At 52.8% G+C, this 15,789-nt stretch overlaps 2 protein-coding genes across 10 annotated transcripts in view; one reads left to right on the top strand and one right to left on the bottom strand.

Annotated features, from left to right (window-relative positions):
• Positions 1-15,789, bottom strand: part of LOC136329356 (zinc finger protein 7-like) — a 34,687-nt gene that overhangs the window by 11,746 nt on the left and 7,152 nt on the right. For 6 of the 9 annotated variants that reach the window (XM_066265374.1, XM_066265377.1, XM_066265381.1 and 3 more), the window contains one exon: positions 10,439-15,194. In XM_066265374.1, coding sequence (XP_066121471.1) covers positions 13,423-15,194 — 1,772 coding nt within the window. In that variant the 3' untranslated portion in view covers positions 10,439-13,422. Of the gene's footprint in view, positions 1-265; positions 380-781; positions 915-1,155; positions 1,205-2,043; positions 2,128-10,438; positions 15,195-15,789 lie in introns of those variants that run through there. The other 3 variants (XM_066265379.1, XM_066265382.1, XM_066265383.1) reach the window with 3 other exon arrangements.
• On the top strand, positions 2,230-4,003 carry COMMD5 (COMM domain containing 5). Its single transcript, XM_066265415.1, has 2 exons — positions 2,230-2,598; positions 3,088-4,003. The coding sequence occupies exon 2, from the start codon at positions 3,144-3,146 to the stop codon at positions 3,816-3,818; it is 675 nt and encodes a 224-aa protein (XP_066121512.1). The 5' UTR covers positions 2,230-2,598; positions 3,088-3,143; the 3' UTR covers positions 3,819-4,003.

Genomic DNA, 15,789 nt, shown 5'->3' with positions numbered 1-15,789 from the left:
TCTTTAAAAGAAAAAAGGGTATCATATAAAGAAGAAATGAGGGTATTATACAGGTTTAGCATAAAGAATATTACTAGATGCAAACTTCCTTAATGACTGAAAGAACTGTGTATTTTTAAAAGAAAAGCAAACAAATCAGAAAATTAGAGCCATTAATTAAAAGCAGGTGCTCATGTCCATAGGCGCATACAGCGCTGTCCAAGACGGCCCCCAGGAGCTGGGGAAAGTGAGTCCCATCACCTAACCAGCCCCCACCCACTCTTACCTGTGCTGCAGCTGTTCAAGGGTTCTGGTTCTTCAGCTCCCACAAGATCCAGGACCCACAGCTCCTCACCTTGCTCCAGCTGGGAGATCAGCTCCGGCTTAGGGACAGGGAGTCCTGTTGAGGTTGAGGAATTAGTGTGGCCTGCGGAGCTAGAGCAGAAGAGTACTGCCTGCTGGATCTTCCAGGCCAGTGAGAAGGGTAATTTCCCTGGAGCCCTCCCACCAGGAGGTGGGTGTGGGGCAGGGATCAAAGTGTTTGTGTTGGGGGAGTGGAAGAGGTTAGTCAGGGAAGCAGGGGCTGAGAGTGACCGCTGAAGGACAGTAACTTAGTTCTCCTGCTCCTGAGGGGACACGGGTGGGCACCCACATGCAAAGTCAAATCTGCAATTGGGAGCCAGGCAGAGACCAGACTGGTACGGGGGGCAAGGGGTAGGACCCTACTCTTTGGGCTCCAAAGTTTAGAAGTAGCCCCTGAGCTCCCTGGAGACCCCCGCCACAAGTCAAGGAAGAGTCGCACCCAGCGAGGCCACATTCCCGTAGTTCTCCAGCATCACGTCCCTGTACAGCGCCCTCTGGTCTGGACCCAGCTGCTGCCCCTCCGCACGAGAGAAGTACACAGCCACGTCCTGGAATGTCAGTGGCACCGCCTCCTGTAACGACAGGTGGCCGCTGCCCCGGGACTGTGCCCATTGGGCACACCTGCTGCGCTCAGCCCGAGGACCAGCCGCCCTCTTCGGCCATGGGGACCTGGCTGAGACCCGAGTCCCTCTCCCTGGGGATGGCGTGAGTACAGTCACAGAGCCCTGTCCTTGGGTTCCAGGACACCCGGCTTCTCCAGGAGCTGGGCTCACCGCTCTGCAGGAGGGAGGGCAGGGAGGAAGATGAACTCACCTGGGGTGCTGGTAGCCCGAGTGCAGCTTCCATCCTGGGGAAGCAGGATCTGAAGGAAGACTCAGGGTCTGAGGGAGGCTGCCCTGACCAGGGCCTCCCCTCGCTCACCCTCAGAGGAAGAGGGACCACACTCAGACCCGTTCAATGTTAAGTCTCTCCATTAACTTCCAGGGCCCAAGAGGAGTGAAGGGTGAAAAGGTGAAGGGCGGCATTAATGGGTTCCTGGAGGAGCCTCCTGCTGCTTTACATTAGTTGCTGGCCAGAAACAGGTCACTCTGCAGCAGGACCCAATGCCTGGCCGACTGTCGATTTACACAGAAGTCCCTAAAACTGGCAGAGCCCGAGCCCAAATGGACCCATAGCTGAAGGGTGAAAGCTGGCAGCTCCAGTGGCCCAGCTGGTGTGCAGCCCCCACCCGCACCGACCCACCGGGCAAGAGGGGGTGCGAGGGGGCGGGTGCAGCTGAGCTGCCCACTCGCAGCCAGGAGCCTGCCCCCCTTGTCACCCCTTCGTCCCCATCCTCCTGGGTCGCCTCCCATATCCTCGCCGCCCCTCAGGCCAAGCTGAGGTCCTTATTCTCCCAACAGTCTCCCCTGAGGCCTCCTCTCGGCCCGCGAGCGCTGGCGGCCGAGGACGTCAGACACACAGCCCGCCGCTTCTCCCCGCGGCCAAGCCGAACCCGGCAGAACCTTCCACCGAACGGGTCTCCCTTTAAACCTCCGCGCGGCCGCCCATGCGCGTCGCGACCTCGGCTGCAACCTCCCGCCCCACCCACACCTCCCATCGAACCCGCCCGCTCGGCCCGATCTTCCACCGTCTGCAATCAGGCCCCGCCGGCGGCACGCATCCCTTTCTCGGGATAACGAGCACGCAGAAGCCTCTGCACACCTGGGAGTAGCGGGTCCGCGGGGCCGGGGGCGGGGCCTGCGGGAGGGGCGGGGCCGCGGTGCGCCCGAATGAGGCGCTCCCGCCAGTGTCTCTCTCCCTTAAAGGCCGAGGGGGCCGGAAAACGCAGCGCGGTCCCGTCCCGGCACTTCCGGGACTGCTCTAGGACCACAGATTTGCGCCGTCGGTGGTTGGCTGGCTGAGGGGCTCCGGGGAGGAGGCCGGTGGGACAGCGGGGGCAGGCTGCACCCCGGACGTTGAGCTTACTGTCCGGCGTTGCTCTTCGAGCGTAGTTGGATTCGCTTAACTCGCCTGTCCATCCTCGGGCCAGGCCTTTCTCTATTTCCTTTTCTCTTTCTTGTAAATAGTCTGTCCGTATTTCCCAACCTGTGTGGAATGAGAAAAACCTCTCTCGTCCACGTATCAGAGAGGGCCCGGTCCTCCCAGTGTCCTAGAGCTCCCCGGAAGTGTGTCTGGCTCGCTTCCGGAACCAGGTTCCGCTTCCGGCCGCCCCGCTGCTGTCTGCCAGGCCGTTCCGCTCCAGACCGTGAGCGCCAGGTACGGGGCTGCTCGGGTTTGGGAACGTGGTGAGTGGGGCGCACCTCTTGGGAGGGGACAGCTGAGCGGGACGCGGCCTCTTGGTTACGGCATCCGGGGAGATCTGGAGGCCGGAGGCCTATCATGTTTGCGGCAGTAGCGCGCCGGCCGGCGGATTCGGTGCAGCCTAGGGCGGGGCAGCAGGACGCCGACTGCACCTCGTGTGCACCTTAGAGGTGTCTGGGGCGCCGCGGCGCGCTCAGGGCAGGACTCCAACCGGGCCCTCTGTCGGCTCCTTCCTGCAGGCTAGTGGCCGCTCTCCTGTTTCCCGGTTCTCCCCTTCCTACTTCTTCTGCCCTGCCAACTCCTGCCAACCCCTCTTGCCCGGACCACCTGCTCCCAGGGTGCCTCCCATCCCATGGGCTGTCCTCAGGGGTTCATACTGTCAGTGTCTTGGAGGTGGAAACCAGGTCAGCCCTCCGTCACTGGGCTTCTCTCCGCTCTCTCCAGACAGTTGCAACTGGGACCTGCCCCTGGGCTGGCTGATCAAAGAGGAGGAAGCAGCAATGTCTGCAGTGGGGGCTGCAGCTCCATACTTGCATCACCTTGGTGATAGCCACAGTGGCCAGGTGTGTTTCTTGGGGGCCCAGCTCTCCCCTGAGGTAGCAGCAATGCCCCAGCTCCTGGGAGACCTGGACAGGGGCACGTTCAGAAAGCTGTTGAAGCTAGTGGTCAGCAGCCTGCAGGGAGAGGACTGTCGTGAGGCTGTGCAGCTCCTCGGGGTTGATGCACACCTGTCGGAGGAACGACTGGGTGCCTTGCTTGCTGGCACCCACACGCTGCTCCAGCAGGCCCTCCGGCTGTCCCCGGCCAGCCTGAAGCCCGACGCTTTCAAGAACCAGCTTCAGGAGCTCTGCATCCCCCAAGACTTGGTCATGGACTTGACCAGTGTGGTGTTTGGGAGCCAGCGGCCTCTTCTTGACTCTGTGGCCAAGCAGCAGGGGGCCTGGCTTCCCCATATTGCTGACTTTCGGTGGAGGGTGGATGTGGCCATCTCCACCAGTGCCCTGGCCCGCTCCCTGCAGCCGAGCGTCCTGATGCAGCTGACACTTTCTGATGGGTCAGCACACCGCTTCGAGGTCCCCACAGTCAAGTTCCAGGAGCTCCGGTACAGTGTGGCCCTGGTGCTGAAGGAGATGGCTGACCTGGAGAAGAGGTGCGAGCACAGACTGCAGGACTGACCCACACTCCCAGTTGCTCTGGTCACCCGGGGGTGGCTGCTCAGACGTCTCCAGAGCGAAGCCCACTCTGCCCAGGAGACACTCTTTAGTGAGAGTGTATAAATGCAACCATGTCATTCTCTGTTTGATTGAAAAACACAGCAGTCTTCCCTTTCTTTGGAAGTAAAGCAACTAACTATAAATAACATGTCTTCCTACATGGCGTCGTCCCACACACCCTCCCCTGGCCACTGATGGGCACCACTGCTCTTGGGCCATCTGGCCCATCACAGCTTGGGTCCAGGCCTAGGCTTTTCTGCAGATCCTAGTTCTTTTAGTTGGGCCTTATGTAGCATGTGCTTCAGTGTGGACATTTCATTCCAGTGTCTTAAGTCTCTGACCTCATGGAGCCACAAAGTGGGAAAGGGAAGACATTACAGAACACATAATAAATAATCCGTGTAGATTGTTAGTGGGTTTTAAGTGATGCAGAAAATTGGCCAACATCCCAGGAATGGGAGGGAGGGGTATGGGAGAACTGGACTGTCATTTCGTTTTTGTTTTTTTCTGTGGGAGAGACAAAGTCAGAGAGAGGGATGGACAGACAGGAAGGGAGAGAGATGAGAAACATCAAATCTTCATTACGACACCTTAGTTGTTCACTGATTGCTTTCTCATATGTGCCTTGACCATGAGACTACAGCAGACCAAGTGACCCCTTGCTCGAGCCAGCGATCTTGGGTCCAAGCTGGTGAGTGTTTGTTTTTTTGTATTTTTCTGAAGCTTGAAATGGGGAGAGACAGTCAGACTCCCACATGCGCCCGACCGGGATCCACCTGGCATGCCCACCAGGGGCGAAGCTCTGCCCGCCAGGGGGCGATGCTCTGCCCCTCCGGGGTGTCGCTCTGTTGTGACCAGAGCCACTCTAGCGCCTGGGGCAGAGGCCAAGGAGCCATCCCCAGCGCCCAGGCCATCTTTGCTCCAATGGAGCCTCGGCTGCGGGAGGGGAAGAGAGAGACAGAAAGGAAGGAGAGGGGGAGGGGTGGAGAAGCAGATGGGCGCCTCTCCTGTGTGCCCTGGCCGGGAATCGAACCCAGGACTTCTGCACGCCAGGCCAACGCTCTATCACTGAGCCAACTGGCCAGGGCAAGCTGGTGAGTTTTTTTGCTCAAACTAGATGAGCCTGTGCTCAAGCTGGCGACCTCGGGGTCTCGAACCTGGGTCCTCCGCATCCCAGTCTGACGCTCTATCCGATGCACTACCGCTTGGTCAGGCTGTTGTTTTTTAAAGTGAGAGGAAGGAAGGTAGTGAGACAACTTCTGCACATGCCCCAACCAGAATCCACCCAGGAACCCCTCCTGGGGACAATGCTCAATTGCCCCGGCCAACAAGCTATCCTCAGCACCCAGGGGCCATGCTTGAACCAATTAAGCCACTGGCTGTGGGAGGGGAAGAGAGAGAGAGAAAGGAGGGGTGGGAAAGAAGCAGATAGTCGGTTCTCCTGTGTGCCCTGACCGGGAATCGAACCTGGGACATCCATATACCAGGCCAATGCTCTATCCACTGAGCCACTGGCCAGCGCCACATTTTGTTATTTTTAATTTTTTAAATGTTATTGATTTTTAGGGGGAGGAGAGAAATATTAACTCTTATGTATGCACTCATTGGTTGATTATTGTATGTGCCCTGGTCAGGGATCAAACCCACAACTTTGGTAATTCAGGATGATACTCCAACCAATTGAGCTGCCTGGCCAAGGCGCTGGAATGTCATTTTATTTATTTAAAAAAAATTTTTTTTGAGACAGAAGCATCAATTCATTGCAACACTTTAGTTCATTAATTGGGGGGGGGAAGGACGGACACAGCTTCAGCCAAACCTGTGACCCCTTGCTCAAGCTGGCAACCTTGGGGTTTCCATCCTGGGGCTTCAGGGGCCCAGGTCAGTGTTCTATCCACTGTGCCACCACTAGTCAGGCCAGGCTGTCATTGTATATTGGGTCACAGGGAGGGCCTCCTAGAAGACCTGGTCTGGGAACAAAGCCTTGAAAGAGGCAGAGGGGCAGAGTGGTCTGAGAGGAGCCTTAAGGGGGTCAGAGGGCAAGTGGGGTGGAGGGGAGTGAGGTTACTGAGGGCAGGCCTGACCCTGACAGCTGTTTTAAAAGGATCACTTGATGCTGTGTTGAGAGCAGGAGGGTGCCTCTCCCAGCACCTTGAGGGTGGATGTGTTGGGCAGCTTGGGCTGCTGGTCCCAAAATGAGGATGTGTGTTTAGAGTTAAAAGTCACTGAGCGCCTGACCAGGCAGTGGCGCAGTGGATAGAGCGTCAGACTGGGATGCAGAGAACCCAGGTTCGAGACCCCAAGGTCGCCAGCTTGAGCACTGGCTCATCTGGTTTGAGCAAAGCTTGGACCCAAGGTCGCTAGCTTGAGCAAGGGGTTACTCGGTCTGCTGAAGGCCCATGGTCAAGGCACATATGAGAAAGCAATCAATGAGCAACTAAGGTGTCGCAGTGAAAAACTGATGATTGATGCTTCTCATCTCTCTCCATTCCTGTCTGTCCCTATCTATCCCTCTCTCTCTGTCTCTGTAAAAAATAAAATAAAAAGTCACTGAGCTTTGGGGGCTTCTGCTGTGCAAGATTACCAGAGTAACATTTGTCCAGTGCAACCAGGAGTGGAGACCGGGGTCTGAGCCCAGCCTGTATGTCCCAGCATGGTGCTCCAAGCTGCATTATCAGAGGAACCTTGTGGCTGGGCCTCCGTGGTTCTAAATCAAGCAGCTAGTGGCAGTGAGCAGAGGTGCTTTCCAGGCAGCTCTGGTGTTAGGGACTGAAGGAGGAGGATGGGGTTGTTGCTTGAGACCCACCCTGAGTCTCTCAGCAGCCCCTGCAGCAGGGGGTGGGCAGACAGGCGTGGAGCTGCAGGCACTGGGTGTCTGGCAAGCACTAGGATTAGCCTACCCTTTGCCCACCAGGCCACAGAGACCCCTTGTCATTGTGCACCCAGCTGGGGTTGCCTGGCTGTCTCCACGGCTATGTTGGTGTGTCTACTCTGGTAGTCCACTGCAAGGGGCCCTGGAGGACCTGAGGAGGGTCAGCCGAGTGTTGGAAGAGAAAGTCCGGGTCTTTCGGAGGCACAGCTTCTGGCCACATGCCATCTGCTCTCTTCTCCACCCCTCACCGTGTTCTATGTTAGCGAGGGGTAGTGCTCTGCTCACCCACCAGCCACACCCTGACCACAGAAGGTGCTGTCTGTGCTTTTTGTCATCTGGTCAGAAAAAGCAAGTCAGGACGTTGCTCCCATGCTCAGTAGACAGGACATGGTGGCCCTGCCTGCAATCCCTCCCACAGAGCCGTTCCCTTCCCAAATACCCTACAGCCAGCAGAAGACTGGGAGCAGGTAGCACAGATCTGTACGTGGTCCTCGGATTACCTCGACATTTCTTTTCAAGCAAGAAAGATGGACAGACATGAGAGATGAGAGGCATCGACTCATAGTTGCGGCACCTTTGTTCTTTGATTGCTTTCTCATATATACCTTCACTGGGCTCCAGCCAAGCCAGTGACTCCTTGCTGAAACTAGCGACCATGGGGTCACATATGTGATCCCACACTTAAGCTGGGGACCCCAGAGTTTCAAACCTGTGTCTTCAGTATCCCAGGTCGACACTCTACCCACTGTGCCACCACCTGGTTAGGCTTGATATTCTGATTCCTGGCAACTTCAGGTTGTGGAGAGAGAAGGCCACAACCGAACTTGAAAAGACCCTCCCACTGTGGGGCACCGATTTGCAGACCAACAGGGTGGCTCTTCTTATCCATATCCTGCAGCTCAGGACTTGGAGACATTTCTATGAGGGGCCAGGCAGTATTTCAGCTTTCCAGGTCATAAATGATGTGAGCTCTGGCACCACAGCTTGAAAGCAGAGACAGTGATATAAACCAGTGGTTCTCAAACTTTTGAAGTTGGGCACATTTAAAATCCTCCCAATAATTGTAGGTGCAGTATATACAAATTTCTGAGAAATATGTTATAATAATTAAGTCAAATACTAAGGAAAAATATATAAAGTCCATGGGTGCTTTTATGGTAACTAAACTAAATATGACAAAATTAAATATATTCTGACATTAAAAAATATTTTGTTACATTTTTGAGTTATGCTTTTTGGAATTCGTAAAAAAGAGGGGTTAAGCCTGACCTGTGGTGGCACAGTGGATAAAGCCTCGACCTGGAAATGCTGAGGTCGCCGGTTCGAAACCCTGGGCTTGCCTGGTTAAGGCACATATGGGAGTTGATGCTTCCAGCTCCTCCCCCCCTTCTCTCTCTCTGTCTCTCCCTCTCCTCTCTAAAATGAATAAGTAAAAATTTTTTAAAAAGGGGGTTAAAAAATTTAAAAAGACCAAAAAGTTATCTTTTTATATATATAGATACATTCTTAGTAAGATTTAGTAAATTCGGCAGGTCCAAGCGCAAATGTGTTTTTTCATTCCTGTGTTTATGAGAAACATGAGCCTGATGTGTCCTAGCAATTTCTTCAATGTTTGGGCATATATTTCAAAGGCAAACTCTCATTTCCTCATCAATACATTGTAGAATTCCTCTTTTAACTCTTGTGTTGAGTGCAGAAAACCCTCACCATACATATCATCTTAACTTTATACCAAACAAAGAATAGAAGAAACTTTCCTCCAGTCTTTCTGGGGAACATGGGGGGTAGTGTAAACAATCCAGCACCACAGCTTAACAGCCTTTTGCAACCTAAAATCAGGCAAGTGAGATGGGGGGTTGGGCAAACTGTCAGCTTACAGACAATTCCCCACACCTCTGTCCCAAAAATCTAAACTCCAAAAACCCTGTGGGTGTTTTGGTCCCCAACAGGCACATATTTCTCTGGAATACCATAGGGCGCACCTGGAAATCTAGGGCGCACCAGTGTGCCCTGGCACACACCTTGAGAACCACTGATAAATGAATGTGCATGACTTATGTTCCAATAAAAATTTTTCAGTCACTCGGCCCTGGCTGGTTGTCCTGGCGTGCAGGAGTCCCAGGTTTGATTCCCGGCCAGGGCACACAGGAGAGGCACCCATCTGCTTCTCCACCCCTCCCCCTCTGCTTCCTCTCTGTCTCTTCCCCTCCGGCAGCAGCAGAGGCTCCATTGGAGCAAAAGATGGCCCAGGCGCTGGGGATGGCTCCATGGCCTCTGCCTCAGGCGCTAGAGTGGCTCTGGTCACAACAGAGCCACGCCCTGGATGGGCAGAGCATCACCCCCTGGTGGGCGTGCCGGGTGGATCCCGGTAGGGCGCATGCGGAGTCTGACTGCCTCCCCGTTTCCAGCTTCAGAAAAATAAAAAAAAAAAAAAAATCTGTCTGACCTGTGGTGGCGCAGTGGAGAAAGCGCCAACCTGGAATGCTGAGGTCACCAGTTCAAAACCGTGGGTTTCCCTGGTCAGGGCACATGAGAAGCAACTATGAGTTATGCTCAGTCATTAAAAGAATAATAATAAGCCTGACCTGTGGTGGCGCAGTGGATAAAGCGTCGACCTGGAACGCTGAGGTCGCCGGTTCAAAACCCTGGGCTTGCCTGGTCAAGGCACATATGGGAGTTGATGCTTCCTGCTCCTCCACCTTTCTTTCTCTCTCTCTGTCTCTCTTCTCTAAAATGAATAAATAAATAATAAAATAAAAAAAGAAAATAAAAAAATAATAATAATAATAAGCCTGACCTGTGGTGGTGCAGTGGATAAAGCATCAACCTGGAATGCTGAGGTTGCTGGTTCAAAACCCTGGGCCTGCCCGGTCAAGGCACATATGGGAGTTGATGCTTCCTGCTCCTCCCTTCTCTCTCTCTCTCTTCTCTAAAATGAATAAATAAATTTTTTAAAAATAAAAAAAAAATAATTTTCAGTCATTGAAATTTTCATATGTCACAAAATACTTATTTTCAACCATTTAAAAACCATTCTTGGCCTGACCTGTGGTGGCACAGTGGATAAAGCATCGCCTGGGCTTGCTGGGTCAGGGCACATAGGGAGAAGCAACTACTATGAGTTGATGCTTCCTGCTTCTCCCTCCCTTATCTAAAAATCAATAAAAACAAAAAATTAAAACAGAAAAAAACCATTCTTAGCTCCAAAACCACACAAAACCAGGGGGCAGATAGGCGACATCTCTGCTACATCTCCCTGAGCCCACCTGTCGTCAGGCTGCAGAGGGACTGTCCACCCTGTGGTTGGTCACCACGGACCTAGGCTTGAGAGCAGAGGTGGCCTTTCCCACCTTTGACCCGGCCTGCACAGGCCGTGCTCAGAGAACAGTGCCCCTGGAGTATCACCTTCCAGTGTGTTGACCTTATTTCGGTATCTGTGGAAGTTCTTGGTGACTGTTCCTCCTCCATGGGTCTCTGACTTCTCAACTTCAAAGCCTGGATACTTCCCAAATACAACATTCATTCCTTCGACAAACATTTCCTGGGCTATGAGTGCAAGTCGCACATACTAGGGATACAGGCTGTGCAAACCCACCTGGGCTCTGCTCTCCTTCCCAACACTTTGGGAAGCTTCTAGAAACCTCAACATAGTTACAACCCAATGTCATATATCAAAGTTCAATAACTGAGAATGAAAGCAATTTCAAGCAAAGATTATAGGTTTAAGTTATTGACTCCAAAAGAGAAGTCCAAAGTATTTTAAAACCTGCTCTGGATCAGTTCTATTTACTGAAGCCCAAATTGGGAAAATATAGCTTGAAAGTAGAACCGAGTATTCCAAAACTTGTATAGCCCAGGGCAGCCCCCAACCCCTCCGCTCTGCAGGAAGCTTCAGCACACACACAGCACTCCCTGTGGGTTCCTGAGACCTCACACCTACACAGTAGTTTGAACTGAAAGTGTCCTGCCCAGTGGCCCACTATTGACACACTTTTTTTTTTTTTTTAATTTTAGAGGAAGAACGAGGAGAGAAACAGGAACATCGATCTGTTCCTTTTTGCGCCCTGACAGCAAATCAAACTGGCAGCCTCTGTGCTTCAGGACAAAGCTCTAACGAACTGAGCTCTCTGGCCAGAGCTGGTACCTTTTTTGCATGGATGCAGCTAAGAGGCTCTTCCTGTACTGCAACTGGTGTTCTCAACTCGTGTAGGGACCTGGGGTTACTGCTTTGAATTCTCAGTTGTACTGAGACATTTTAGTGAACAAACCACACTAACAGTTGAGAAGAAATATAATTTCTCAAAGGCTTGAGAGCATGAGGATTTTTTAGAAATTATCATCATTATTATTATTTTGGAGACGGAGAGACAGACAGGAACATCAAGCTGCTCCTGTATGTGCCATGACCAGGGAATCCAACCAGCCACCACCATGCTCCGGCACGATGCTCCAACCAAGGGAGCTGACCGGTCAGGCCTGGCATGAGAGTTGTACCCAAGTTAATGAGGCGACATAGGCCGTGTGGTGAACTGGGCACTTGATGAGAAGGCAACAGAGGCAACATGCACAGAAGTGGGCCGGCCGGTACCAGTCAGCTTTATTTGGTCACACTGAAATTTGACTTCAATATAATTTTCCAATGTCACAAAATAATCTTTTGTTTTCCCCCCAACCATTTAAAAATTTTAAAACCATCTTTAGCTCTGATAAAAGGTAAACCGAGGTACATTAAAATTGCAACAAGTTCACTTGAGCAAACATGGATTGGAATCGGGCAGCACCAGGCCGAGCACTCCGCAGAGGGGACCTCGGAGAGGTTTTCACGGAGAAGATGCATTTGCAAAGCACAGAAATTATTTGACTGGCTACAGCTAAGCAGCTGCCTTATTCGGGAAGGACTGGTTGGCTGTGACGGGCATTTACAGGAACTGACTGACTTAGGCTCTTGTCTGCTTGGTAGGTACTGAGGAGTTCAAGACACCCAGTCTAATGGTGTGTGTTTGGTCAGTATAACACAGAAGCCGGTCACAGACGGGGTGTGGCCCATAGGCCACAGTTTGCCAGCCCCTGATCCAGGACTACACGTGTCCAGAGAGTAGGTGCTGAAGCAGATTTAAGGTGGAAGCCTCATGGCCTACAGTTACTGTCAGGAAAATGAAAGCGTATTATGCGGAGAGAGGCATCTGGAGGAGCCCATATCGCCTTCTCCCTCTTTGGCCGTCGTGACCCAGGAGGCGGCAAAGGAGGTGGGGTCCGACGAAGAGGCCCTCCAGTGCAAGACAGCACCAAGTGCCATGAGATGGCAGGAGTGTGGCCTTTCCACTCAGGACCTTGGCTCTCATCCAATTGTTGGGTAGCCAAACATATTTGTGGCCCTTTCAGATTGGGCCCACCTGTCCAGGTATGTCAGCAGTGACCACCTGGTTGAGCACAGCCGCTGAGGTGGGGACACCTCGGCATAACCACCTCTGCACAATGTATAGATGTTCCTGGTCCTCTGGAGCTGAGCCTTCCAGACACAAATCCTGGGTGGAGTAGGGACTGGAAAGACAGGCACACTGAATTCACAGGTCCGGCACCAGGTGGGGAACGTGTCAAATGGTGGTGCTGGGGAAGCAGCAGCAGCTGGCGACCGGGGTGACCGGCTGCAGGGTTGAGACCCCCACCACATGCTGGGAACAAACTCACATGGACGCGATCATCTCACTCTGCTGCTCCCAACGCCACCAGAAGCTCAGGAACCTCCTGGTGCAAACACAGGTCACCTGACACAAATCCATCATCTGCTAGAGCCTGTGCCACACACAGCAACTGAGGCACCAAGGTCTCTGGGCCCCGCCCACAGGCTAGACCAAATCAGTGTGATGGTGACCCAAATCAAGTGTGACAATAGACCCTGGAGTGACCTATGTCCCTCTGGGCTACCTGTCCACATGTGGGAGAAAGAGGCCTCTCCACCAGGATGGGGGTCTCTCAAATACTGCTCCTTTGATTATGGCAATGACACGAAAGGTTGGCAGGTCTCAAGTGGGTGACCCTGGGCAACAGCCTGGTGAATAGGACTTCAGGTCCCTGGACTCATTCATGGCTGATGAGTCCAGGACCATGGACAGGGCAGAGGTCAACACCGAAGGTCCGCCTCATCCTGTGGCCTCTGGGCCTCAATTAGATGCTCTGAGACAAGTGAATGGACATAGTTCCAGCCTGTCAGATTGACCAGTGTCTGACCCATGTGGAAATTCCAGTTGACCCTGGGTGGCTCCAGGCTTGGGAAGAGGTTAAAAGACAAGTCAGGTGAAGGCAGAGGGGATTTCAGGCACTCCCCTTCCGGACTAACACACACCCCCGAACTCACACACCTTCCTGCAGAAGCCGGTCTGAGTAACTGATGCTGAAGACACTGAGCATCTCATCCAGCAGAGCTCCCAGGGTTTCTCAGGCCTCAGACACGGGACGTGGGATCTTCCCCTTGTGTGCTGATGCAAGGGACACAGGCTTTACCGAGTGGGGTAAGGTCACCCATTCAGGCAAATAAACACGCACTTTGTATGCATGTGGGTATTCTTTCTCAAGAGAGTGCTTATGAATCTTGACCAGCATTCTAACTAATCAGTATCAGTGATCCCATATAAAATAAGTAGGTTAAGGCTGTGGGTTCATTCCCACTTATACACATTTACAGAGGTGAGTGGTCTACCCCATATGAATCTTCTGATGCTGAGTGAGCCTGGAACTCCGATTAAAGGCTTTGCCACATTCGTTACATTTATAAGGTTTCTCTCCAGTATGAATCCTCTGATGTATAATTAGATGCGAGCGCCATCTGAATATTTTCTCACATTCATTACATTTGTGTAGTTTCTTTACAGTGTTAACTTTTTTACGGCTCGCATGGGTAGGGCCCTCCAAGGTACCCCCATATTCGTGGTACCACTGGGCTCGTGTATGAATCCTCTGGTGCTCAATGAGGTATGAACTCCGGCTGAAGGCTTTCCCACACTCACTGCATCCATAGGGCTTCACTCCAGCGTGGATGATCTGGTGTTGGAAAAGGGTGGAGTTCTGACTGAAGGCTTTCCCACACTCACCACATTTATACGGCCTCTCCCCAGTGTGAACCCTCTGATGGATCGTGAGCTGCGTGCTCATACTGAAGGCTTTCCCACATTCCAGGCACTCGTAGGGCTTCTCTCCCTTGTGGATCCTCTGATGGTAAATGAGGCTTGAGCTCTGGCTGAAGGCTTTTCCACAGTCACTGCACTCATAGGGTTTTTCTCCGGTGTGAATCCTCTGGTGCTGAATCAGGTGTGAGCCCTGGACAAAGCCCTTCCCACACTCATCACATTTGAATGGTTTTTCTCCAGTATGAGTTCTTTGGTGGCGAATAAGCCGTGAGCTACAACCAAAGGCTTTCGCACACTTGTTGCATTTATATGGTTTCTCTCCAGTGTGAGTCAGCTGATGCTGACTAAGGCGAGAGACCCACCTGAAAGCCTTTCCACACTCATCACACTTAAATGGTTTCTCTGCAGTGTGGATTCTCTGATGGGACACGAGGCTGGCACCATCCAGGGTTCTCGGAACTGGGGGCTTCTCCCCAGTGTGCATCCGCTGGTGCTGAGCCAGGGTTGAGCTCTGGCTGAAAGCCTTCCCACAATCCTGGCACAGGTAGGGCCGCTCACCAGTGTGAGTCCTCTGGTGCCTGACCAGCTGAGACTGCTGGCTGAAGGCCTTCCCGCACTCACGACAGACATATGGCCTCTCTCCCGTGTGTACCCTCTGATGGTGAATGAGGCTGGAGCTCTGACCAAAGGCTTTCCCACACTCTTCACACCTGTAGGGCTTCTCTCCAGTATGAATTCTTTGATGCTGAATAAGTTTTGAGCTCAGGCGAAAGGCTTTTCCACACTCGATGCATTTGAATGGTTTCTCTCCAGTGTGGATTCTCTGATGCTGATTAAGCTGAGAGCACAACCTGAAGACTTTCCCACATTCCTCACACTCATACGGCTTCTCTCCACGGCAGTTACTTTGATGCTCCCCCTGTAAGCAATCAGAGAACTTTTTTTGGCACTCCTGACATCTGTTAGGTTTCTTCTGTATGTTAACTTCCTGAGGTGGAGCCGTGACTCTGAAACCCCTGCCACACATGTCACATCTTGGGGACATCCCATCTGCAGCACTCCCCTGACTTCTGTCAGGCTGACACCCCCAGCTGCCATGCCCCTGCTCGTCCTCCTTAGCAGAAGTCTTCCTGGGAGCCACGGTCCCTGGCTGCAAGCAGTGTTTCTGGAAGAGAGATCTTGGCTTACTCCCTGGCCAGGCCTCAGATTGAGAGTTATCTCCGAAGCCAGGACTTTGAGGAATATCCTGTTGGGGGGGTTTGACCATCGCTGCCAGGGACTCCGATTTCAGCATGTACACATCCTCACAGGCCTGCTCACCTTCAGTGCTAATCACAGCATCTGAAACACACAGAAAGGACAAGGCTCCTTATTGTGAGCTCAGAGAAGGGACAAGGCTGGTCTAAGGGTCAACCCTAGGAACTGAGGACAACCCACAGCAAAGACACTATGAAAAGTTGACACCTTTGCCAATTCTCAAAATTTGCTTTCATTCAGACTTTTTGCTCTACACATTCATTCAATCATACTGTATGCAGCTGAGTGCTAACAGCCACCTTCCCACGACATCCACTTTCCCTCTGGACTTGCCACATGAGCGTCAGCCTCCTTGCTACTCTGTAATCCCAGGAAGTAGCAAGGAGTATTGCTGGACTCAGACCCTGTTGTCCCTAATCACATGCAAGGCCACAGCCCGACAACTGCTGTCCCACAGTGAAAAACCCAGGGCCCAGTGACAGGGCTTTTTTTTTTTTTCATTTTTCTGAAGCTGGAAACAGGGAGATACAGTCAGACAGACTCCCGCATGCGCCCGACCGGGATCCACCCGGCACACCCACCATGGGGCGATGCTCTGCCCACCAGGGGACGATGCTCTGCCCATCCTGGGCGTCGCCATGTTGCGACCAGAGCCACTCTAGCGCCCGAGGCAGAGGCC

Source organism: Saccopteryx bilineata, chromosome 3 (assembly GCF_036850765.1).
Source record: "Saccopteryx bilineata isolate mSacBil1 chromosome 3, mSacBil1_pri_phased_curated, whole genome shotgun sequence".
In the NCBI taxonomy this organism is placed as follows: Eukaryota; Metazoa; Chordata; class Mammalia; order Chiroptera; family Emballonuridae; genus Saccopteryx; species Saccopteryx bilineata.
Note: the sequence above shows the minus strand (reverse complement) of the source record. Positions and strands in the feature narration are given on the sequence as shown.